This window comes from Panthera tigris, chromosome D2 (assembly GCF_018350195.1).
Source record: "Panthera tigris isolate Pti1 chromosome D2, P.tigris_Pti1_mat1.1, whole genome shotgun sequence".
NCBI lineage: Eukaryota > Metazoa > Chordata > Mammalia > Carnivora > Felidae > Panthera > Panthera tigris.
In genome coordinates this window covers 23,539,451-23,565,140 of record NC_056670.1, presented here as the reverse complement: position 1 = coordinate 23,565,140, position 25,690 = coordinate 23,539,451, and the positions used below count along the sequence as shown (strand labels likewise).

Sequence of the window (25,690 nt, the reverse complement as noted above, 5' to 3'; positions counted from 1 at the left end):
GTTACACTTTTCAATTTATTGGAATTTTAAGTAACTGCTTTATACCTATTTTTAATGCATTGCTAATCTGATGCTTATTGTAATAACAATCATTCTACTAACGTTAATTAGGTTACAATTTTAATTTTTAAAAGAAGAGAATTCAACTTACATGAACTAATGTATATAGTTTAAAAACCACCCACCACAAACACACACCTTTTGCATGAGTATTTAAAAATAAATTATTAATATACTTGACATATATATTTTGTTTTATATATATATATATATGTATATATTTGTGGACATAACTACTCTTTTCTTCCAGAAGGATGTCAGCACTTGTAAACTCTGCAGAAGACCTGATGATATTGTCAACGTTAAAAAAAAAAAAAAAAGGAAAATGGAAATTCATTCTTGAGGGAAATCATAAAGCAGAAGGTTCTTAACAGATGGTTCCTTGTGGAAACAAAGGCTATTTTAGGGAGGGAAGAGGGACAGTCTCAGACTGTGGATCCCACGTGCACTGTTTGTTTCAGAAACTACTTTAAAAAGCAGTGTTCAGTGAACACTTCCAATACCTGGTTGAAAGGGAAGGACGTATATTTAGTCATCAAAGGGCACAGAGGCAGCAGGAGGTGAAGAGTGAGGCCAGCAAGGAGACAAGTCATGCCTGCAGCTCACGGAGGCTGCCCACACGACCAGGGAAATAGGTCTTGGGAAAGGCTGAGTAACATCAACAGTGTCCCAGGCTGGCTCTCAATGCACTACACGTGCCATCTGCTGACATTCCAACCTTCAGACCCTGAACTAGTGACGGATGCTGATCAAAGGATTTTACGGTTTTAATCGGCTTTTCAGCCCCAACCACAGGCAATAATAACGGCTATGAAGACAGAGGCTGTGGCTTGGTCTTGGGTGCAGAATACGCAGCCAAAGAAGAAAGCAGAGGCTCCCCCAAATCTGAATAAACGTGCTCCCAGAGAAATAACAAACCTGAATCGAACAAAGTAGAAATGAGAACTGAAGTCTAACTGAACGAGTCCCTGAAGCAACCCAAACACTGAAATCTTGATTAACCAGAATACTTGGTTTGTGTGGCCTTGGGTCCTAGGTTTAATCACCCCTGCACAGAAACCCAGGTACAGAAATTACTGGAGAGTGGTCTAATTATTTTACAAGTTGGAGCTTTTACTAACATTTTGGAATAAAACTGCTTTCATTTTTTTTTCAATTCTTTCTGTAATCTGCCTCTTGCTTCTAAAAGGGGCCTATAATAAAACTCTGGTTCCCCGAGATTCCCGTTTGTCAAATTCTGGTTATTCCAGGTGCTTGTACAGACACAAAATAAATGTGTTATGCCCTTCTTTTTCCCAATGTGTCTTACTATGGGATGTATCCAAAAGGGCATTATTGTTGGCCCCTAGAACAACATTCCACAAAGTCCAGCAATGGTGGTCCAGGGCCACCCCCCTTTCAGATGATGTTCACAATTGCTGTGGGCTTCTTTTTGGCCACCTTGGGCCTGATGTTGCCTTTTCGGCAAAACCCCAGAGGCTCCCCTTTCTTCGATGGTCTGCAGAGTTCTCGTGGGGACTCAGCCTGTTCGTGAATGGACTTAGCGGGCTGCATGCTGGCTCTATCATCCTTGGCTTTTTTCAGGTAGCTCCTTCCCTTTGGATGAAAATGGATCTTGAGATCAGCGTGGTTACACACAGAATGTGGGTGCCCTCGACTTCTACAGATGGTCGCACAGAGGGAGATGAGCAGAAAGAAAGATTTTGTTTAGAACCTTTAAAGAAAAAACCCATCCCTGGCACAATCACTCCTGCATGCTAGAGTGGCAGTAATGCCACCAGTTAAGTCAAATATAAATTGGTATTTTTCCTTCAAAAATTCCTGTGGCCTTCACGAAACGACCTCATGACGTCAAATTCCCAGGGAGATCTTGCTAGCTGTATTCACCAGTGATAAGACTGAGACATAGAAAATTTAAGTGACTCTCTAGGATTAAACATACACAGCTGGTCTCTGGAAAAGTTGGGACCAGAATCCATAGCCCTGGACTCTTTAAGTGACTGTATATAGTAGTAGCAAAGCAATTACAAAGTATATGAATCATAGTATAAATTTACACATCTGTTTATATTATAGATATCTAATGTAGCACACACACATTAATAGCACTGTAGAGCTATTATGACTATAACTGTACTTCAATAAGAGAAAGTTACACTACAGAATACTGTAAAAGTACTCCAGTAATACTATCATACTGCCATATGGCATTTGCTATAAGGCTATCAGCATCGTTAAAAATCATATCCACGATTTACAAAATTAGGTACACAGGCAGGTACATTTTCACTTAAGACTTCCAAGTCCACTTATAATATAGATACCATATAAAACGTAACAGGAAAATACATTATGCAAACATTATCAAATGGCCCAAGTATAAAAAGATATACATACAGGCATTTGGGTTTCCTATTTGAGGAGATATCTGTAAGCTGAAGGAAAACAAATAAGAAGAAACATTACTTCGCTTGAACGTTGGAACTGACTTTAAAAATCTTTCTCGCTTCTATTTTTAAGAAATTGTTCCCATTAAGGAAGCCAGTAACTGCTATGGGTAACACGGCCCATGGCACCTGCTATCCCAGCACTGAACGAGAACGTCTTGTCTCGTGTTCAGCCTCAGCTGACTCTGGGAGCCTCTGTGCTCCCGGCTCTGAGATTTCCAAGAAGCCATTATCAGTAGATCTAAGAAATTTCAAAATGTTGAAGAGTCCTCTAATACAGCAACATTTGAAGAAACATGTTTTATAAAACTAGAATGATATGCCATTATTTCCTGATTAATTCAGGCTGCATATGCAGCTAATTTACCACAGCTGTGGTTGGTCACAGTGTATCAACTAAAGGGAAAATTGGCATAAAATGTTTATTGCCTAAAGTACATCATTTCTAAAGTGAGAGCATATGAAGACCAACTCCACAACTGTCCCTGAGGCCATCTATCACTGAGATTATTTTCCACTGCCCATAAAATATGCACTTTTGTGGTTGGGCTCAAATATCATTTGCCAAACAAATTGATAACTATCATTTTGTGATCCAGATGTCACCATCCACTTTAGAGGCAAACCCAGCGTATTCCCAACCTTCAATTCCTGATCTCCCTGGGGTAGCCTTCACTCAAAGTAGTGGTGTCATATCAGCAGGCAGACAAACAGAAGAAGAGGAGGACAAAGAAAATATGTAGTAAGGGCCATCTTGGTCTTGGGGCCCAGTATGGCCAACACACGAGTCCCTACTGTATTCAAATAATCAGAGAAACTAAGTTCAGCATAGCAGGGTCACTACCCTGGGTCATCTGTTTGCAGCTTGAGCTTTAGTCAGAAGCAAATCAGAAAGCAGCTTTTTCTTTAATTTTTAAAAAAATGTTTATTTACTTTTGAGAGAGAGAGAGAGAGAGAGAAAGAGAGAGAGCATGAGCAGGGGAGGGGCATAGAGAGAGGGAGGCACAGAATCTGAAGCAGCTTCAGGCTCTGAGTTGTCAGCACAGAGCCTGATGCGGAGCTCGAACCCACGAGCTGCAAGATCATGACCTGAGCCGAAGTTGGATGCTTAACCAACAGCCACCCAGCACCCCAGAAAGCAGCTTTCTTAAAACTTTGAGGGTCATGTGCCCAGCAGGGCAAGATGGGATTCTTGGCATCTGCCTTCTGATTCAGTCAAAAGTAAGCTTTATGGTTGACCCTGCTCACACTGGCTGGATTCAACACGAGATTAATCAATGTGTACAGAAAAAGGCACCTTGCCTGCATGAGGGTCATGAGGTTCTGCAATATACAAAGAAGACAGGACAGACGGCTCAGGCAAACACTAGGCTGGCAGCTTCTGGGAACCGCAGCAGTATGAGCCGTGGCCCCACAGCCACCAGTAAGGGCTTCTCAGCCCGGCTCCTTGGATAGACATTAGTATACGCGTAAACCGTAAAAACAAACAAAAACGTGTAGGGTTTTTCTTCCTCTAAATTGCCACCTACTTTGGGGCACCTGGGTGGCTCAATGGGTTAGGCATCTGACTCAATTTCAGCTCAGGTCACAATCTCACAGATTTGTGGGTTCAGTCTCTGCATCAGGCTCTGTGCACTGGCAGTGCAAAGCCTGCTTGGGATTCTCTCTCTCGCTCTCTGCCCCTCCCCTACTCACGCTGTCTCTGTCTCTCTCAAAAAATAAACTTTAAAATAAATAAAGTGCCTCCTACTTTTTAAAATTATTCTTAAGGCATAACAAATTTTTTTCACTTTACTATATCTATGTATGTAAGCATATAGTTTGATGATATGTTGTACATGTATATGTAATACTCTGGGATTTTATGTAAAACTGTGTGTGTGTGTTTACATACACATACATACTTCCCTCCCTGAGGAAAAGGCGAACAATGTTATCAAATGTTCAAAGAGGTCCCTGACTTCCAAAACGTTTTAAGAACCAAAACCTTGGTGCCTATGAATGTCACTGATGGACCCTGCTGGGACCTCAGGAAATTAAAAGAATTTACTGTATATTACATAAAGGGAAATGCACAAGTGTGGGGGCCGATGAGCCATAAGCCTCACATATACGCACATGTACAGGTACCATAACTTGTGCATGTCGGTACATCACCCACTGGATAAAATACGGACTACATAACCACAATTAACCCTCAAAACAACCTTATGAGACAAGCATTGGCATCCCCCTTTCACAGATGTAGAAAACAAGGCCAAAAAGTGATGCAGCTGGTTTGAAGCCTCAATCTTTACCAGTGTTAGAGCTGGGCTTCAAACCCAAGTGAGCACATTCCAAGTCCAAACAAGACTTCACTCGGCACAGCCTTCTCAAAGAGTATGTGTTTGTGTAAAAGTGTGCAGTTTGTACACAAAAGTTTCGTGGAATCCATAGCTGGGCTGGAATTTCTCCAGTGATCCTATAGATCATGGGGCCTCGGGTGGAGGCAGGGCGGTTATCACAGTCCCCACAGAACCTCACATGCTCTCCTCCCTGTGAACACAAGAGGCCACTGTTCCTTCTGGCCATACAGCCGCAGGCAGACAGGAACGCTCTTCCTCCTTAACCCACCTCACTGTCTCTGTTTTCTCCTCGTCAAACTATTTTGCCTTCTTTTTGTTTAGGAAGAGGCGAGTTTGGGGATGGGGATCGAGAGAGTCCTCAAGGAAGGTTCCAGGTTGGAAAAATATAAATAAATTTGTACTGAGAGCCAACCTATGTACTTCTAAAACTCAAACGTGGTGTCTCGGGTTGTTTTGGGTTAGAGAAACTGGACACCCAGCTCTCCTCCAACCTCCCTTGGTGTAAATAGCAGCACTGCAAACTGAACTGTTCAGGCCAAAACGTTAGATCCATTCTTGATTCCTCCCTTTCCCTCACCTGCTAAAAAAGTAATCCTTCAGCAAGGCCAACTGGTTTAGCCAATTCTATTCCCACAATACACCCCATACCTGCCATTTCTCTCCATCTCTGCTCTCACCAAGCTACCATCTGCCACACCACCACAGCCTTCTAACCTGTGTCCCAGTCCTGCACCTATCTGTTCCCCCACCCCGCAGCCAGAGTGATTGTGCTAAAACAGCTCACCTCCTGCTCACAACTGTCCAATCAATGGCTTCTCTCTGTTCTAGAATGGGTCCAAACTCCTTATGTGACCCAGAAACCCCGGCATGATCTGGATCCTTCTTGAATCTCTGACTTCAACTCTTCTCACGCAAACATGCCAAGCTTGTTCCCTTCTAAGCCACTTCCCAGTGTGCACAGAGCTGCCTTCCTCTGGTTATTCAGGTCACAGTCTAAATGTGGCCTCCCGTGCAGGGCTGTTCCTGACCATAAGGACCACTCAGACACATCATCTTACTTTTTCCTTTAAAGGGGCTGTCACCACAGGAAACCATCTTTGTTGCATGTTTACTTGTTTATGATGCCGTCGCCTTCCTCATGAGAGCAGGAACCTCACCTACCTCATTCACCCAGTTTCCTTGGCACTCAGAAAGAGCTGTGTCCCCAATAAACGTGTATTAAATGGGTGGCAGCTAGTCCTAACTTAGCAACCTACCGGAAATAAATGCAACACTTAAAATAAGATTATCCAAGCTGTTTCATGACCTTCCATTTGGGCAGTTCTGTGCGTGTTTTTGGCAGATGGGATATTAGGTCACTTTAGGTCTAATTCAACAGCATTTTTCAGAGCATAAAGACAAAGGATCTGAGTAAGCATGTTACATTTTTAGAAATCAGGCAGGTGAAAAAGGAACACAAATGCTCAAGGGAATTAAGGGGAAAACAAAGAGGCTGAAAACATTATTTCAGAAAAGGCACTAACTGGGGTGGCATGCCAGGCTGTCATAAGCTGAGGTGTGGAGGGAATGGGTCAGAATGTTCTGCTCCCTCCCAGGGTGCACTGGGGCAAGGAGCTCTCCTGGGTGGGGCTAGGCTCCAGAAGCCTGGGCTGGTCAGTGCTTTGTACCTTCACTAAGGTGGGCCAAATAAGTCAATAAAGCTATGATTCAGAGCTTTTCCTGCCAAAAGCATCCAAGTTCCTCTGTGTGTGTACAACAACCACAGGAACCCTGGGAGGCCAGACTTAGCACGTGCCTTACATCAAAGACACTGTTCCTAATTTCACAGGTGCATGTATAGTGTTAAGATGACATAGATGAAAGGAAAAGGGAGAAACGGTCTGAAGGACCGAAGACTGCACTGTGATGCGGTGCATTATGGTCCAACGCAGAGTTGAGAGGACTTCCATGAAAACAGGGAAAGTACTCAATCCTTTCGGAAACAAAGCACCTCATTCCTGGTCTTCTCAGGGCAATGTGTCCTCCCCACGGGAGTCCCACAGTCCACCTCACTGTGGCCTGACCATGTCCTACTCACAGTCAGTGCTCACTTCCATCTTCCCCACTATCATCTTGACTGCATTTTACTTTCTTTCCATTACTCAATTCTTCCTTAGGTAGATCAAGTCTGATGAAGGCAGATCATGCCATGTTTAGGACACAGAAGGCATAAACACAACTATGTATCAAGTTCCTGCTGTGTCTGTATATATATGTATGCACACAAATGTGTGCCTGTAGATCTACGTATTTATGTGTCATACGTGTGTGTTGTGTGTGTACAGGCAGGCACACACGCACGTAACTTCATATATACATAGCTGACTAGAGCCGCTGAGATGTTGTACAACTTGTGACTATGTGGTGCCACTGTGATGAAAATAATGACTAGCAATGTCTTTGAAAAGATGTTTAATTTTCAAAGTGGAAAAATAAGCAGAGGAAAGTGAGCACAGAAATATAAGTAAGAGAGAGAACTATTCGGTTTCCTCTCTTCCTCCTTGCCTTCCATTATTTTCTCTCTTTAAGATCCTCTTGGCTTAGTATAGTAAAATTTTACACATTTCTTAGCTCTGGGTTACTTATAAGCCTAAATAGTCAAGCTGTTAATGCTACACTTTTATTTTAGAATTCTTAACCACCAAAGTCAGGTGATGATCGGAGAATTTAAGAGGCGCAAGACCCTAGCGAGCATCTAGTCCAACTGCTTCATTTTAGTTTAGTTTGTTATTAACTTTTTTAATGTTTATTTATTTTTGAGAGAGACAGAGACAGATAGACACAGATGTGAGTGGAGGAGAGGCAGAGAGAGAGGAAGACACAGAATCCGAAGCAGGCAAAAGGCTCTGAGCTGTCAGCACAGAGCCCGACATGGGGCTCGAACCCATGAACTATGAGATCATGACCTGAGCCAAAGTTGGACACTTAACTGACTGAGCCACCCAGGCACCCCCAACTGCTTCATTTTATAGAAGAATTACAGGTCCAGGAAGACAAATGGTCTCATCCAGTCAGGAGAGGGGAGCTAATGATCTGGAAGCCAGGCCTTTTCACCTCACATGTGAGCTCCGTGACTTCATGCTGCACTCCCTCCCAATAGAGGGCAGGATGGGAAAAAGGCAGGAAAGGGTTCAGTGTGTCCTTCCAGCCACAATGAGTTATGACTGGACTCTACAGAGGAGGGAAGTATAGGCTCCCTCTCAGACCACAGACACCAACAGGAAAATAATCAACACGCACACGGCTGCAACTGCTTTGATTACAGTAGCTGAAATCTCACAGAAGTAACAAACTTACTTCTTTCCAGTCTATTTTTGTTCCTGACCGGAAACTTCTAGAGCTCCCATTGTTTCACTGCTCTAAGGCTGAGTGTACATTACAGTAAGACGGCAGGTTTCTTCACTTCTTCCTTCCTCTCTCCCTTTTTCTCCTGTTGTCTGTCTCTCCCTCTTGCCTTCTTTTTCCACCTGCTTTTCATCTCATTCCTTCTTTATTTAACATGTTTCCTTTTACTCTTGGCTTCCAGAATTCTCAAACTAAACTTTTTAATCAGCCAATAGCAACTTTTCCAACATTCTGGTTAGCATAAATGTTTCCTATTTTTCTTCTCCTGACATGGACAGTCCACGTGTGGGGAAGTGAAGAATCATTTTTAAATCTTTTGGGAAGGGGGTAAGCATAAATAAGGTTGAATAGATCATGAAAATAGTATAAGTAAACCACTCTGGGGTTTCAAAAATCCTTTCTTTGGCTTTTGTTGCTTATAAGAAAAAAAAACTGTTTGGAGGGCAAATCTGCCCAACCATCTCCCTCATCTGGAGCACGGGTGTTGTATCTCCTCCCACCCCCAAAGAGACTTGAGAATCTTGATCAAGCCACTGAGGAGAATCTGGACCTTCAGCCGTATGCACGGTTCTCATCTGGGCTCTGGGGGTCTCTTAAGTCCCTGAAACGATACGTAAACTTGTATGCAGAAATCTATTATAGAACTGTCACTTGTGAAATTTTCTAAGACCTTTTCAAAATCTACTTAAAGAATGTTTCAACTATAGAGACTATCGGAAGGTGCTGTCCTTCCAGTTAAAGAAAAAAGAGGTACGTGGCTAGATCCCACTGTTACTTAAAAAGGCCAAAGCTTTCTTAAGATTCTCTTGAAGAGCTCCAAAATGGGACATACTTTCCAATCTACTTGATCGCCCAGGTTGACACCGATGATCTGCTTGGACACTTCCAACTCTGTTACTCTGTAATATAAAACTATTCCTGCCTGTTTATCTCGGTGTGGAGTCGCAGGCTGAAGACAACTGTGCATCCCAGATCTCGTCTTGGATCCCCTGGTGTCACTTCGTAACACAGGCATGGCTGGTGCAGGGCTTTCAAATGATGCCTAGAAGGTTCCTGTAAGTCATTCCCCAGCTCCCTCTTCCTCTGTCCTGGACCCAGTCTCGCCATATCCAAGGACCACAGCTTGGTGGCTGGACCTGTGTGACTTACCATGTGCTCACCGATGTCCCGGCAGAGGCCAGCGGCCTGCTGGCTTTGGTAGTACTCTAACTGCTTTTCTGCCACTTCTACCCGTTGCAGCAGATTCTCAATAAAGTCCTGGAGCCGAGCTTTCCCTTGAACCTCCTTCTCAGCTGCTGCTTCCAGGAAATGGTTGAATGTAACAACTTCTCTGCAAGGCAAAAATGTCAGAACACAGAGCGGAGAAATGAGACAGGAATTCACTCACTCAGCACATATTTATTTATTTATTAATATTTATTGAGTGCTTACTATGCGTCAGGTACTGCCCTTGGCAGTATGCTCACGGCCATGACAAGAGATAATGCTACATTTCCGTGGTTACGTTTAGAGATTACATTTTAGTAGAAAGAGACAGTCATTATAAAATATACAAATCAATACATATGTCAGGTGGTGGTAAGTGCTACGGAGAAAACAGGGACATTGGACGCAAAGGGACAGAAAGTAACAGAGGGAGGGAGCGTGTGAGTGAGATTTTAGAAAGCAGAGTCAGGGATGACCTGGATGGGGATACATTTAGACAGACACCTGAAGGAAGCAAGGAATAAGCCAGGCAGATATCCAGGGACAGCAAGCCAGGCCTTGGGTGGAAACATGCAGACAGGACTGAGGTACAGCAAGGAGGCCTGTGTGGCTGGAGCACAGGGAGGAACGGGGAGGACAGGCAAAGTAGGGGCCACCATGAGGATGCTCGATTTTCTTATAAATGACATCAGAAGCTACTGGACGCTTTTGAGAAATGTTCTGACTTACATTTTAAAAGTCTAGCTGTTGTGGGGGAGAAAAGAGTACAGAGAGGAAACAAAAGGCCAGGCTGAGCACTTCAGTGTATAAGATGAGTCACCTTGTCCAACTGTGTGTTTCAGCTAAAAGTGAAACAGTCCAAGACATGCCATCCCCAGGCAGATGCAAGGACCGCTGGGAAAGCTATTTTAGAGGACACAGGACAATCAACGTGCAGGGTGCCCTTCCCTAAAAAGCTGAGGAAAATACCTAAAACAACATTCCGTTATCCACATAACTGTGATTCACAAATCCAGAAAAAAATTTTTTAATTTACATTCAAGTTAGTTAGCACATAGTGCAATCATGATTTCAGGAGTAGATTCCAGTGATTTATCCCCTACATATAATACCCAGTGCTCATCCCGACAAGTGTCCTCCTTAATAATGCCCCTTGCCCATTTAGCCCCTCCTGCCACCCACAATCTCTCCAGCAACCCTCAGTTTGTTCTCTGTATTTAAGAGTTTCTTATGTTTTGTCCCCCTCCCTGTTTTTATATTATTTTTGCTTCCCTTCCCTTATGTTCATCTGTTTTGTATCTTAAATTCCACATATAAGTGAAGTCATGTGATATTTGTCTTTCTCTGATGAATTTCACTTAGCATAATATACTCTAGTTCCATCCAAAGAAAAATTTAATAACCTTATTACTACTTTGTATCTTCTTATTTCCAATGCATGTATGAAAACCATACTTTTTTTGATTTATAATAAATCAGTTTTTTATACAAACTCAAACACATCAGAAATGTAAAAGAAACCCCATTATTCTGAAACAATGTAACAATTTGGTAGCCATTCTCATGAGCAACTCTACAAATACATACACACACACACACACACACACACACACACACACACGACCAACAGGTGCTTATTATCACAACTCCATCCAATTTGCCTTACTTAGTGAGAAATTATGAAGATCCTTTCAGCCTTTCCCTTTGTATGCCCTGCCACGCCCACAAGAGGCAATGAATTTCTATAATTTTACTACCTGTTGGATATAGTATTTCTTTTATAGGTCTTCAGAATCTCTCTCGACCTTCAAGGAGTGCCCCCTCATTTTTCTGGCCATGTTCAACTTATGCAGAACCAAGATTCTAAAGACTGATCATCATCCTCCCAGCCTCTTTCATTTTAGATTAAGAAATCCCACTAAAAAGGATGTAACCTCAGGGTGCCTGGGCGGCTCAGGCGGTTAAGGGTCTGAGTCTTGATTTCTGCTCAGGTCATGATCTGTTCATTAGTTGGAGCCCTGCTTGGGATTCTCTCTCTCCGTCTCTTTCTGCTCTCAAAATAAACAAATAAATAAATAAATCTAACCTCATGCAGCTGCTCTAGACAGTTGATGAAATTCATTGTCTTCTCTGTACTTTCCACTCAGTGCCATAATTTCTTGAGAGTAGAACTTCAGGTAGGTCTGGCCCAGGAAGTTTTGTAGAAGATCTTTACAAAAGAGCTGGTAGTGGTTTCCAGCTCCTTTATTCTGTACAACTAGTCAGTGACTCACTTTTACAATTAGTTGTGATTTTTTTTCTCACAAATATGTCACACTTGGTCATACTGAAACTTTTCTCACATTTCCTACAGAGTCAAACGTCTCTGTAAAACCTTGGAAATTATATACTTATAAAAATAGAAAAGAGACAGGTTCTAACATGATGCATCAAAGAATTGCTTATTATAGTACCCCCTTTTTTTCTTGTTTCCCATCCAGGATCAAATATAAACCCCAATCCCACGATAATTCTATTATCTTTCAGTAGCTAAGAAATATTCACATAAAAGAAATGAGTCCTTTTGGAAAGGAGTTTTCTTCCATCATCAAGTTTCAAGTTTATTTCCAGATGTTTCTGTATGAGGCCTGAACGGAAGATGTGCACTTTCCAAGCTGTTCAGGCCACGGACACAAGCGAATTTTCAAGCTCTACCATGGCTCATTCAGCTTTGATCTGCCTCTTAAGTAACCCTAACTAGCAGCAAAATAATGGAAGGTCCATTCAGGTGCTACATCCAGCATGCTACATGCTATATCCATCACAGCTCCTAGGAATGGCTGAGATGGAGCGCAAAAGTATCGCTAGAAAACACAGCCCGGGAAACGTCTGTTCCTTCCTCTAACATTAAGGTGCCCATTCGTTCAGAGTCAAGCCCACTGTAGATACTTCATAGGTGATATTTAGGATACCTGAATCATGACACAAGTCTCCAAACTGTACTTTTAGGGAAAGCAACCAAAACCCACAACCCTCTCCACCATCCAAAAGAAAAACACAGAGAATGAGCCAGTGAATTCTTTTTCAATTCATTTTGGTTTATAATATTTACTATATCTATCTCATTACAGAAATATTTTACATTTATTATGGGAAACATAAAAGTTGACCAATTAGAAGATCTAACTCAGCAAGGGCCGAATCAGCTTTTTTGTTCTCTGTTCTAAGCCCATCATTCAATATAATACATGAAACATAATGTTCAATATATATTTGTTGTAATGAATATTTTAAAAGGACAAGGAAGAAACAAAAAATGACCCATAATCCCAACACCCAGAGGTAACTGCTATCAATATCCTTGTATATCTTTTCTAGTCTTTTTTTTCTATGCATATGTACTATTTTGGGGCTCTCAGGCTATAAAGCTTAAAATGTAAAACAGCAATATTTGACAGCTTAATCCCATAGGATTAACATCCCAAAAGCAAGAAAACAAATCTAAGTGCAATATAGTTTATGACTGTAGCTGTATTTTTAAATCATGTAATGTTTTGCTACTGGTTCTATTTAAAACTCCTGCAAAGTAACATTAATGCTCCTAGCTGATCCTGGAGTGTTATGTTAAGTTGTAAAAGAGAAGCATCTTTTTCTAACCTCTCCCTCACCTAATTACCTTGTGCCCTGAAGCTGAGAAGTTAATACCCTTTGTATTTTTCAACCAACCTGGCACCAATACTAACTTAATTTCAGTTTATGAATGTTTCACATCAACTAAAAAAAAGAAAGACAAAGACAAAGAAAAGACAGTTAAAACAAGTCTGATGATTTAATTTTAAATCAGAGGTTATACAAGACAATGGCTGGAAAAGTTCCTCATACCAAGAATATGTTTGGGTGTCTGTATTAGATAGAAACAGCAACAAAACCCAGTGGCTAATTATGGTATAGCATGTGTGCACAAGTTCAGATTCCCCTTTCACATCCTGTTCAATCTGGATTAACAATATCCAGAAACACCTCATATTTCCCCAAGGAATCTTGGGAATTTCCTGAATGAAAAAGGAAGAGGCTTAACTATATCGCGTTTGTAGTCTCTTTAATAATTATACCCCAGGGGCGCCTGGGTGGCTCAGTCAGTTAAGCGTCTGACTTCGGCTCAGGTCATGATCTTGCCCTCTGTGAGTTTGAGCCCTGCGTCAGGCTCAGAGCCTGGAGCCTGCTTCGGATTCTGTGTCTCGCTCTCTCTCTGCCCCTCCCCTGCTCATGCTCTGTCTCTCTCTGTCTCAAAAACAAATAAAAATATTAAAAAAATTTTTTTAAATAATTATACCCCAAACAGTAAAATATCCATTCAAAGTGCAAGGAAGACCAATGGATTTCAATGTAAGGGAGAACAAAATATGCACTAATATGAGTACAGGTTCCATATCTCAAGTATTCTTGAAGAAACTACCAATTGTTGACTTATGGCACAGTATCGAAGCAGAATATCCTCTGTTCTCTGAAAAAGCTATTAAAGTACCCCTCCCTCGGGGCGCCTGGGTGGCTTAGTCGGTTAAGCGTCCGACTTCGGCTCAGGTCATGATCTCGCGGTCCGTGGGTTCAAGCCCCGTGTTGGGCTCTGTGCTGACAGCTCAGAGCCTGGAGCCTGTTTCGGATTCTGTGTCTCCCTCTTTCTCTGACCCTCCCCTGTTCATGCTCTCTCTCTGTCTCAAAAATAAATAAATGTTAAAAAAAATTAAAAAATAAATAAATAAATAAATAAAATAAAGTACCCCTCCCTCTTCTTACTACAGACACACAAGAGGATGGATTTCCTTTATCTACTCCAACCAAACAACAAATTTGCAACAGACTAAATGCATACGGAACAAGGTCCAGCTGCCTTCTATTTAAGCCAGATATTAAAAATATTTGCAAAACTCGTAAAACCAAGCTGCTCTCTTTGCCAAATTGTTTTTGGAAAATAGTTGTTAACCAGTAATGGGTTTTTTTATTGCTACTTTTAAATAATAAGTCTTTTTAAATTTCTAAGTTTTAAGTTCTAATAAAGGAAATATTGATAGATAAAACTCACACAAACAAAAACTTTTGAAGGTCCTCAGATATTTTTTTTTAGCAGTATAAGGAGAAGTTGTGTCAAAAAGTTTGAGAAGTGCTGTCAGGCTTTGTACATGTGATCCTGAACCTCAGAACTCGGGTGAGGGTGGGCAACGAGGGCTAGAACACTAGTAAGATGTAGTCACAGATCATACACTTATTTATTTCACTATTCAGTAATTCAACAAGCATTTATTGAATGTTAACAGGTACTGGGCTTACTGGTGAGGCACTCGTGAACCCATGACTGTCTTCACAAAGCTTACTGCCTAACCCAGGGGTCAGCCCATTTTTCTGCAAAGGATCAGGGAGTAAATATTTTACGTTCTACAGCCCATATGGTCTCTGTCACAATTACTCAACTCCACCTAGCACAAAAAATACATAAAGACTGTATAACAATAAAACTTTATTTTTGGACACCGAAGTTTGAATTTCATATAATTTCCATATGTCATGAATTATTCTATTTCTTTTCATTTTTTTTCAAATTAAAAATTCTTAGCTCACAAGCTCCTCAAAAACAGCTAGCAGGCTGGGTCAGGCTGGTGGTATACTAACCCTTGATATGGTGGGAGAAGCAAACATTATAAATTTTTTTTTTATGTGTATTTATTTTTGAGAAAGAGAGAGCACGAGCAGGGGAGGGGCAGAGAGAAAGGGAGACACAAAATCTGAAGCAGATTACCTTCAGCTATTAGCACAGAGCCCAACATGGGGCTTGAACTCATGAACCATGAGATCATGACCTGAGCCGAAGTCAAAAGCTTAACCGATTGAGCCACCCAGGTGCCCTGGGAGAAGCAAACAAATACTGAAATAAATATGTAATTACAAAGCTGAGCAGAATAACCAAGAAAAAGAATAATACGATGCCATCAGAGAGAAGAAGAAGAAGAGACTTGTGTGGTTTTATTTTAGGTTCTTAAACCCTGTGACTTAGAATAGTGAGAAGGCTGGAAGGCCAGATGGGAGAGAAGATAAAGGCAAACCTGAGTGAAATCCAGTCAAGCTGTGGATACAAACCAGCTTCAGGGAAACTAGCAGACTCTAGGCCACTTACAGGCCCATTGCTAGCTTCTCATATACATATTTTTTAAAAAGTTAAATATAGGGCACCTGGGTGTGTCAGTTTGTTGAGCGTCCCACTCTGGTTTCGTCTTAGGTCATGATCTCATGGTTTATGGGACCGAGCTCCCCATTGGACTCTGAGCTAGCAGCAGGGAGCCTGTTTGGAATTCTCTCTCCCCCTGCTCTTCTCCTGCTCACACATGCATGCCTGTGTGCGCTCTCTCTCTCTCTCTCAAAAAAAAAGTTAAATATGATAGGATACAAGGTTTTAGGCTTCAGCAGAAAATACGCTTATTTAAATCACTATTTGATACTAAAGGAAAAAGTATCAGCACGGGATAAGAAACTGGCCTGAAGCTTACTGCAGAATGATTCACAGAGCTAAGCAATCTGTCAGTATCCTGAGATTCAGAAAGAGGCAATGAGTGAAAAAGCCCTTTCAGTGCTATCGAAGCTTTATTTAGAAAAACTATTTGTTCCCTCATGTGCTCATTCATTTACAGGGTGGCCATAAGGTCTGAGACACAGATAATATTTCATTTTTTTTTACAGATTGAACCCCTCAGTTACTTCTGAGGTGGGTTAAAGGCAAAATAATTCAAAAAAAATCAAAGATATACTATCATGTGACAAACCCACTCTAGAAGCAGGTGTAAAGAAGGGCACCTGGGTGGTTCAGTTGGTTAAGCGTCCAACTTGGCTCAGGTCATGATCTTGCAGTCTGTGAGTTCGAGCCCTGCATTGGGCTCTGTGCTGACAGCCCAAAGCCTGGAGCCTGCTGCAGATGCTGTGTCTCTCCCTTTCTCTGCCCCTCCCCCACTCATGCTCTGTCTCTCTCTCAAAAATAAACATCAGAAGCAGATGTAGCGATAGAGGGAAATGTGCATTAATGCACCACAGTGTTCACTGCAATTTTACATAGGCATTGAACCATGCGTTGTTAATAAGAGGCAACACACTGATCACATCATGTATTATAATTTATAGTTATTTCCCTATGTGTCCAGCTTTCATGGCCACCCTGTAGCCTCACGCTCCCCTTGGGCCTCATAAATGCACAGCACCTCCCTCTCTGCTCCAGCACCAGGGAACTCCCTTCATTCAGCCTGTGAACCAGATTCTTATTTCTGAACATGCTGTTCTTCCACTGGGGTCCCTTCCTCTGCGTCTCCCTAGTCCCCACTCTTCAGGAGCCTTCTAACCTCAGGGCTCTCCTGTTAGGAAGCTTTCCCACACATGCCTAGGTGCGGGGTAGGTAACCTGCTGTGTTCTCCTGCTGTGTTCTCCCGCAGAACGCTGCCCCCTATCGCACTGCACACTATAGAGAGGGTTAGTCATGCCATTTGTCCCATTCCACTGAGATCTGTAAGGTCAGGGACCTTGCCTGCCCTTCTGCTGTGCTACCCCAGTATCGAACATGAGCCCAGCACACAATACGGGTGCAAAAAATTCCTGCTGAACGCACAAAATGTAAAACTACATCTCTAGTTGAAACTCTGTAACTGACAAATAGATCCTGAGGTTTCTTTTTATCTTTTTCCAAACAAGTACTGGGGCATAAAACCAAAAAGTAATCCACAATACAGGCACCTCCCACAAGGCTGAGGGTGGGATCTAAAATTGATGCCTCTCTTCTATTCTTAAATAACACTTTAAAATCATATTCTCCTCCCAAAGGCAAAGCCCTACCAAGTTATTTAAATTTCATTTTACATTACTGATTTATGAACCTCTTTGGAGGTATGTGAAATGGTAAAAATACCTCTAGCTAAAAATAGTCTAGCTATTGATCACAGAGCACTTCAGACAGACCGTAATGTCAGCCACGAGGCAAATCCTGAAGCTGGAGTCAACCCCTTTCCAATGCTGGGAGCCTGGCTGCAACCTTGGGAGCTCAGGGTTGGCTCCGATGTACCCCAAGGAGCCCCCCATAGGGTGGAATCCGCACCCACAGCCCGTCTGAAGTCACGTCATCCCTACTTTTGGTGACCCTTTGCCTCATCTTTCTCTTTCGGCTTCTTTGACTAAACCAAAAGGTATATAGTTCTCATTAAGATCTACCTAAGTAAGTCAAATTACTCTTATTGGTAATAAGTAGGTCAACACTACATTCTAAGCCCCTCAGTCCAGAGAGAGAAAAAAGATGCACTAACGTGAGACACACAGAAAAACTGAATATTTTCCTTGGTCTCCAAATTTTACCATCCATAAAAGGGCATGTTTGACATCTAGTTTTTCCTATATTAGTTTGTAAATCTTCATGGGAAACAGCCTGGAAAGAGAGGACCTCATTTATCTAAACACATTAAAATGTGGAGCAAACAGACCCCTTCCTGTTCCACTGAACCCTACGTGTAACATGATTTTTCCTGGCCTGTTTCCTAGCAATGGATCCATCTGGAGACCAAGTTGTCTACTCACTGCTTTAGCTGATCAAAAATAGGAATGTTGTAATTAAGTGGCAAGAGGGTTTAGCTGTGCAAAGCAAGTTACCAAGTCAAACTTACCTTTAAATTTTTTTTAATGTTTATTTATTTTTGAGAAAGAGAGAGAGAGAGACAGAGCGTGAGTGGGGGAAGAGCAGAGAGAGGGGGAGACACAGAATCCAAAGCAGGCTCCAAGCTCTGAGCTGTCAGCACAGAGCCCGACACGGGGCTCAAACCCACAAACCGTGAGATCATGACCTGAGCCAAAGTCGGACGCTTAACCGATTGAGCCACCCAGGCACCCCCAAACTTACTTTTAAAAGGCCAGCATCCCACAGCCAGCTTTGGGATAGAAACCTATTTGGATAGAAACCTAAATGCACATTACCTGGCTCAGGCTACCCCTGTATGCCTCTTTTATCATATCAAAATGTGTAATTTTACCTCCTGGTCTCTTCCTGCCATGAAAGGAGAAACTGGACTCATTTGGTTTACTACTGTATGACCTAGAACAGCACCTGGCATTCAGCAGGCACTTAGTGGAAGGTTTGTCTTCTGGCCAACTCCCAGCTGAGAACAGGGCAAATAATGAAGGAAGAAGGGAAAGATTATATCTATCGTAACCTGCAAGGGAGTAGGATGGAAATTAGGTAGAATTACAAAGAGGCCCCTCACCATAATCAAGGGCTGGCAGGGGCACATGCTCCATTTGGACTGGCCTCGGACATCCAGAGAGTCAAGTTAAAAGCCCTTGTGGCAAGTTAAAAGCCCTGGGCTGGTGCTCCAGAAGTTTAATATCATAACCACACTTATGACGCTAGCATTTCCCTATTTCCCACCACCTTTGATGCCAGCTGACATTTCCTTTAATCTCATCAGAAAAATACATGATGTCACCATTGCGGCTCTCTCAAAACAGCAAAGAAGCAAGCTCATTCCAAAATGGACCAGCTTCATTATTACATAAGTCTTGACGCTTTGGGCAAATACCACATTTTCAAAAGTCTGGCTGAGACAGTGAATTAATGGAAAAAAGCACTCAGCAGAGACACAGGGAATATTGGTTTCAATTTCAGCTCCACCACTAAATTTTTGGGTGAGTCATTCCACTGTGCTGGTCCTTATATTCTGCCTCTATAAAATGAGAGCGTTATCTTGAAGGAGACGAGGAGTACCTTCTAGTTCCAAAATCACATGATCTCCTCGGGGCCATCTCCAATAGTCTCCCTTCTCCCTGCTATTCCCTTCAATGTCGATCTCCCCTGGTCACCCCGGCCACCAATGCAAATACTCGCCTTCCTCCTCATTCCCCAGTGTGGCCTTGCCACATAAAATGGTTTATCTCTAATAGTTTATCAATTTGAAACCATGGCCTGTATTTAAGCATTTGTTCAAACTACCTTGGGTCTGAACACAGACATGTTCACAGATACGTTTTACTCTTCCCATGAAGAGTGTTAGCCCCTCAGGGGAAAAGAGCATGAATTTCATATTCCCTATGCACAGTGCTGGGCACATCACGGGTACTCAATTAGGACTTTCCAGCCTTACCTGCAGGAGGAGGTACAAGAAAACTTGGGATTACTGTTATTCCACTGATGTCCTCCAAACTTTGGGTGACCAACTCGGCCACAAATCAGCTAGTATCCAAGTTTATCCTTTCTTGTTAAGGGATACCTTACAGCAAGGTTGGCTGGGATTGATTTACCTGATTACGGGCAGTGCTACCCTATAGCTCTGAATACTCCTGAATAAGTAAGTACCTGTTTCAATAGGACTTTTTAAAGTGGCAGAGACTTTGTGAAGACAAGGCACACCTTTTTGGATGTGCACTCCAGAAACATACAGATACCTCTCTACAGACGTGTGATGAGACTCACCAGCACCAGAGTGTAAGATGCTGCCTATTCAAACAATCTCCTCTGTCATCGAGTGTACACAGGACTTCCACAGTCCAAGGGGTTCAGCCTGCAGACGGCTGCAGGGCAGAAGCAGCCCTGGAGTCTTTTATTTCAGTTCAAAAAAAAAAGAGGATTTTAAAGTTGAGAGAACAAATCCGTAAGCAGAGGAGCCTCATGTGAAATCCATTAGCAAGAGAGCCTCATGTAGATGTTTGCATTTTTTTAAAACACCATCTGTGTCTCGAAGGGTCCCCAGAGTTTAAGGCAATTTCGAATCAGACTGTAACCGCCTACTTCCTCTCACAAATGAGTCTTGAGAGCTCATTCGGAGGGGGTTAGCAGGGCAGTGCAGTTCCTGGTTAGTTCACGGCCAAATAGGATCTTCTCATATCTAAAAGGTCACGTCTCCGGTGGAAGGCACAGCTCTGTGAGGGATGGTGAGGAGGGAAGGCACACATCCTAGCCAGGCAAATCCAGTCAAATTAACGCAGTTTCAGCGGTATGGCAGCTGCGCAGCTGGCTTGCATCCCCATTTTGGGGGCAGGGGTGGGCATCAGGGAGGCTGAACACTACTATAGACTCCGAGGGGGCTGGCCACAGTCACCCTCTCAGACCAAGAGCTCCAGTGTCCTTTCTGGAAACAAGACCCTTTCAGTGCTATTTTATGTACAGAAAGAGTGATTATTTGAGGCCTGAATACAGAAACTGATATGACAGACCAAATAAAAGCTTAAAAAAAATGACGACTTTGTTAATTTTATGTTTAAGAATATAAGGCAGTTTCACTGTATTTTCATTTAAAGTTTTTTTTAATGTTATTGCTTTTTTCCCTGATAGTCCAAAATGACCTACTAAAAACCAATTCATAATTTATCTCCAAATATATTCACAAAAACGTGAACAGAGATGTATGTACAAGGATGTTAAGGGAGGCATTATTTTTAATACCAGGGAAATGGAACAAAACTGTGTATTCATTAATAGCAAACTGATGAAATCAGCCATGAAGCAGCCACACCACAGAATACCATGCAATAGCCAAAAGGAATGACATAATCTTATATTTAATGCATGAAAGATGCCTACAACATACTATGTTAAAAGCAAACTCCACACATAAGTGGTAGAACAGTATGTGCCATGATTCCGTTTGGGAAAATAATTTTCTCTGCATATAAAGTACAAAGGGCTGTGTGTACACAGGAAAGGGCTGGAAGGACATTCACAGAGCTAAACAGTGGCTGTCTCTGGAGGAAGGAGTAGGGTACGCTTGGAGAAGAGGGAGACTTTTAGTACATGCATTTCCACCCTGTTAAATCTTTTTTTACAAGTATGGATTACTTTTTCAATTGGTCCTCAGGTGACCACACTGGATTAACATTACTACAACTGATCCATGCATGGCCCACTAAGTCAGTTAACCACATGTTTTTCATAAGAAAGCACTCTTGAACCCACAACCCAAAATAAAAGTTAGAACCTTGCCAACAACCTAGATCTAACTATCTGATCCTCCCTGCCATCATTCTGTCTTCCCTCCAGGCAACCATCAGCCCAAATCCCACATTCATTTTGACTTGTGTAATTAATAAATAAAACATGACAATAAATATGTGCAATTAGTTTGTTTTACTTTTAAATTCACTGCTCGTCAATCAAACAGAAATACCACAAATGTAATTCTAAGCTTTTCTTTGCACATAGGGGAACCCATCTGCCATTTTTCCAGTGACGCAGTATTAATCACCCTGGTGGCCATAATGGGTATTGGCACTAACTTCCCACCAGGAAACTCCCCACGCCAAGAGAGAAACTTTTTGTTAGAGATCATTTCCCTAAAAGCAAATAAATCAGTGGCTAACTCAAATCTGTCCTCACTCTGTAATTAAAAAAATTTCTAGTTGATCAGAGCAGGCTTTCCCTGTAGGTCAAATGTAGGCATTTAGTGATACCGGGTGATGATCTCTTTAATACACACGGTTTCTTATCCTCTTGCCAAATGAAGGAAGCTTTAATTACTACACTTTAAGAGGCAATGCATGATAGAAGAGTGCCAGTGGGCAAAGAGAGTATGAAATTAAGTCCATCTCTATAATATAATCTAAATTATTTGAAATCTTCCTTCTAGGTTGTCTTAGAGTACCAATTTGTATGCCCTTTGATTCTACGAATTCTGAACCTCCATTTAAAATTAAATTCAACACTCCACATTTGGGAAATACACTGCATTGTTATGTATGCTTTTCTAGTTTGAGTGGATGCCATAATTAATGATAGGGAAATGCTTTCCCAAGTATGATGTTTTTTAAAGTAATAGCTTGTCAATTCTTTGCAAGCAGGCCTGACCTACTCTAGTATCACGTACCATTTTACAAAAAGAAAATTCTCAAACTTAACTCATGGAAGTCAGTAGTATCAGGAAGTTTCCTCTGGGTTTCCTAATATCTGCTTCTTCCAAATAAAAACTATAATTAAATGGATTCTCAGTTAATTAACACTAGCAGATAATCCAAAATGGCAAAGAAGCCAGAACCACTGGTATTTACAGCATATTTTTACACTTGAGTAAGACAGCATCTCTTGTTCCTGACTCGACTGCATGGAGCCTATCAAGGAGGACTGGCTCCCCTAGGGCCCCTCTCTGCCTTCATGTTCAACTCCCCCCCACTCCCCAGCTGGTGCTGGATCCCACCATGGATAGAGTGCTACTGCTCTCGCTAAAAATGTTCTGTAGCTTCTAAGGCGAGAAAGAACTAAGTATTTTGACTTTCCTGCTGCTGGGCTGCAGGCTCTACACAGAGAGGGTATATACTATCAAAAAGCCTTGTGCCTCCCAAGTTCAACTGTATCAGTGAGAAATGCAGCCAAGGTACCTTCAAGTAATAAAAACCAAACCTCGCCTTAGATGTGCTTGTAAGCTGGGGGGAGGTGCCTAGAGCGATGGCACAGCACCACTTACTCTTCCTTCCTGAGCAGTTCCTCCTCCGACTCCGTCAGGCGCTGCCTAAGCGCTGCAATCATCTCCACGGCCACATCCACCTGCCGGTTCAGGGCCCGCTCCCGCCTCTGCACCTCCTGCTTTTTCTGCGTCAGCTGCACAAAGGCTGCCCGAACTTCCAGCAGTTCGGCAGTTTTCTGGGCCAACTCTTTGGTGAGTTTATCGATTCTCTTCTCGATGGTCCTGTCCACGGCCTCGACCATCCGGTTGAATTTCTCTCTGACGTGAGCCTCGAAAGCAGCCTTGGTGTCCGAGGTGGGCAGGCCGGGACTGGCCCGTGGCCCCTCCAGTGAGTCCGCACGCAGGTCCACCGTGGTGTAGGTCTGCACGTAGGACACTGGCCGCTCTGCCACCACCTCAAATGGCTTCCTGTCCTTGGAGTGTTCGTGTGAAATGCTATACAAGTTAACATAGCTCGGTTTCTGCTTCACCACGTTGCCAGTGCTCTGCAATTTTCCCTGTTTCAGGGGTTCTGCGGAAGTGACTAGGTCTGTGTCTTTGAGGGATGGAAAGAGGCTGCATTTTGTCAAGAGGGTTCTTTCCTGGTAGCTGTGACTGAATTCCAGATGGGCCCTCAGCGAAGACAGGCTTCTAAATCTGGTATGGTCTCCACACCTCGGACAGCGGAATGGCAGGCACACAGCAACATTCTCAAAGGACTCCTGCCAGGGGTATCTGCTTTCCTCAAAAGCCTTCTGTTGCATTACTCTTCAAGTCCTGGGCAGGGCCAAATGAAACAGGTAGCTTACATGTCTGTTAAAAAAAATGCCTACTAAAATGTCTGTTGCCACCCATGTCCATGAGGGCAGGGACTTTTGGCTTCAAATTACTTTTGCATATAATATCTTATATTAAAATAAAAACCTGTGATCCGTGGGCCAAATCCAGCCACATTCACTCATTTCTGTATTGTCTAATGCTGCTTTTGCACTAAAGACAAAGGTGAGTGAGGCGTTGAGACAGAGACTATTTTGGTAAAGCCAAAATTACTACTTGACCTTTACAAAAAGAGTTTGCCAACCCCACCCAGGATTAAAAAAAAAAAAAAAAAAAAAGGAAAAAAAAAGGTGGGTAACATTCTCTTTTACCAGATATGAAAACTGAAGCAAGGAGGTAAAGTAATTAATTCAAAGCCAGATGGTAAATGACAGATCCAGAAGTGGAATTCAAGTTTCCTGCCCTCCTGAATTTAGTACCACTAACTGCAAACCTGTGCCCTATTTTATGGATACAATCCTGATAAGCATGAATTCCAAACGTGAGGAAAACTCACATGAGTTGTCAACATTTGTCCTGAGAATGCAAGTTCAGCGATCTTTCTTCAAGCATAGGAAAAATATCACTCAAGCTAGACGCAGTGGCATTAAGCACACAATGAGCTGGAAATTTTTCAACCTGAGATTTCGCCTTTAGTTATTGTTGTGATGACATAAACCAAAATGTTATCATTGTCCCTCATATTACAGATTTACTGACATTTGGGAACTCAAGATATCAGATATGTTTTGACCCAAGTGGGGCCATGGCCGTGGCCAAGCCTTTATAAAAATACCGTGCTCTCAATGGATTTTTCTCTGTGATCCTGTTTTCATAGGATAACCTCTAGAGATGACCAATGTTTGAACCATGCAGGTATCAGCGTAACTCTTTAGTGAGTTCTTGTTTCGTTGAAGGAATTTATTATCTTAGCCCTAGCAACAGATGACTGGTAGCAACCCTATTCTGCAAACAGGGCACACATATTCCCTCCAGGAGTAGTTTCTGCTTAAATGTAACAAGCATTGGGCCCCCAAGAGAGGAAGCTCAGCTAAGGGTCAACACTGTAAAGTGTTGTTATTGGGCCCTCAACCTCCTCAAAAGCAGAGGCGCAAATGGTCCCCAGCCAGCTAGGCAAAGCCTCCAGGTTAATAAGCCTCTGGCCCCCCAGAGAGGGGAAGCTCTTCCTGTGCTACACCTGGCTGTTTAACGACCAGTTTTGTGGACACAGGATGCACAGCCTGGCCCAAAAGGCCCAGGAAAGGGAAGTCTGGATTCCAGGTGGCAATGGGAAAGTGGTGGCATCCCTGAATGGGGAACCGGGTTATCACGCGCTCTGGGAGTACTCCTGCTTTCAAGGGCCCAGCGGGAACCCCAGTCCACAGGGTTGGCCGAAAAGCCCCAATTTCCTCTGCCTGAGCCGGGCAGCTGGCAAAGGCGCTGCACGGAGGGTCCCCGCTCCCCCCGCCCCCGCTCCGCCGCGGGCCGGCCCCAGGCGCCAGAGTGGATACATGCGCGCACGAGTTTCCGCAAGTGGGGGCCGCGCGCCCAACTCCCGGCCGCGTGGAGGCGACAGGCCCCCTCCCCAGCCCGGGACGGTTCCGCCGGCCCCCTCCGCCGCGCCCTGCGGGCCGGGCCGCAGGCGCAGAAGCCCAGCTGCGGCCACTTACCCGACTTGTTGCTGCAGCTGCAGCCGCTGCTGCTGCCGCCGCGGCCGGTGCTGCTGCTGCGGGAGCGAAGCGGTTTTCAGCAGAGCCGTAAATCAGGCTGAGCCGGGGCCCGCTCCCACCCCCCCGCGCACCCCCGCGCCGGGACCAGCGGCGTCCAGGGCGGAGCGTGGCGCGGGCCGGCGGGGGCGGCGCGCGCGGCTGCCGGGGACCCCGGGGCGGGGGGAGAGGCCTCGAGCGCTCTGCCCGGCGTGCGGGATCACGGTCTGCCCGCCCCCCAGCCGTGGAGCGGATGGGGCTCAGGATCCCACTGACATCACGCGGGGAGCTGCTGGGATCGCTCCCCG

At 43.4% G+C, this 25,690-nt stretch overlaps 1 protein-coding gene across 2 annotated transcripts; it reads right to left on the bottom strand.

Moving 5' to 3' along the window:
• Positions 1-289: 289 nt before the first annotated feature.
• On the bottom strand, positions 290-23,627 carry ZNF365 (zinc finger protein 365). Of its 2 annotated transcripts, XM_007095786.2 has the most exons (4): positions 22,882-23,627; positions 9,386-9,566; positions 2,458-2,495; positions 290-1,720 (listed from the first exon to the last, which is right to left on the bottom strand). In XM_007095786.2, the coding sequence occupies exons 1-4, from the start codon at positions 23,622-23,624 to the stop codon at positions 1,459-1,461; spliced, it is 1,224 nt and encodes a 407-aa protein (XP_007095848.1). In that variant the 5' UTR covers positions 23,625-23,627; the 3' UTR covers positions 290-1,458. The 2 variants fall into 2 exon arrangements, 1 of the variants encoding a protein (XP_007095848.1); XR_006209340.1 differs by lacking the exons at positions 9,386-9,566; positions 22,882-23,627 and adding an exon at positions 5,637-5,915 and having other exon boundaries at positions 1,672-1,720.
• Between the last annotated feature and the right edge of the window lie 2,063 nt (positions 23,628-25,690).

Excerpts from the sequence above, each read along its gene's own strand:
- ZNF365 (XM_007095786.2), bottom strand. The coding sequence starts at position 23,624 with ATGCAACAGAAGGCTTTTGAGGAAAGCAGATACCCCTGGCAGGAGTCC. Across the intron at positions 9,567-22,881 it reads GAACTGCTCAGGAAGGAAGA|AGAAGTTGTTACATTCAACC; the intron begins GTAAGTGGTGCT and ends TTTGCCTTGCAG. Across the intron at positions 2,496-9,385 it reads GGGACATCGGTGAGCACATG|CTTACAGATATCTCCTCAAA; the intron begins GTAAGTCACACA and ends GTTTTCCTTCAG.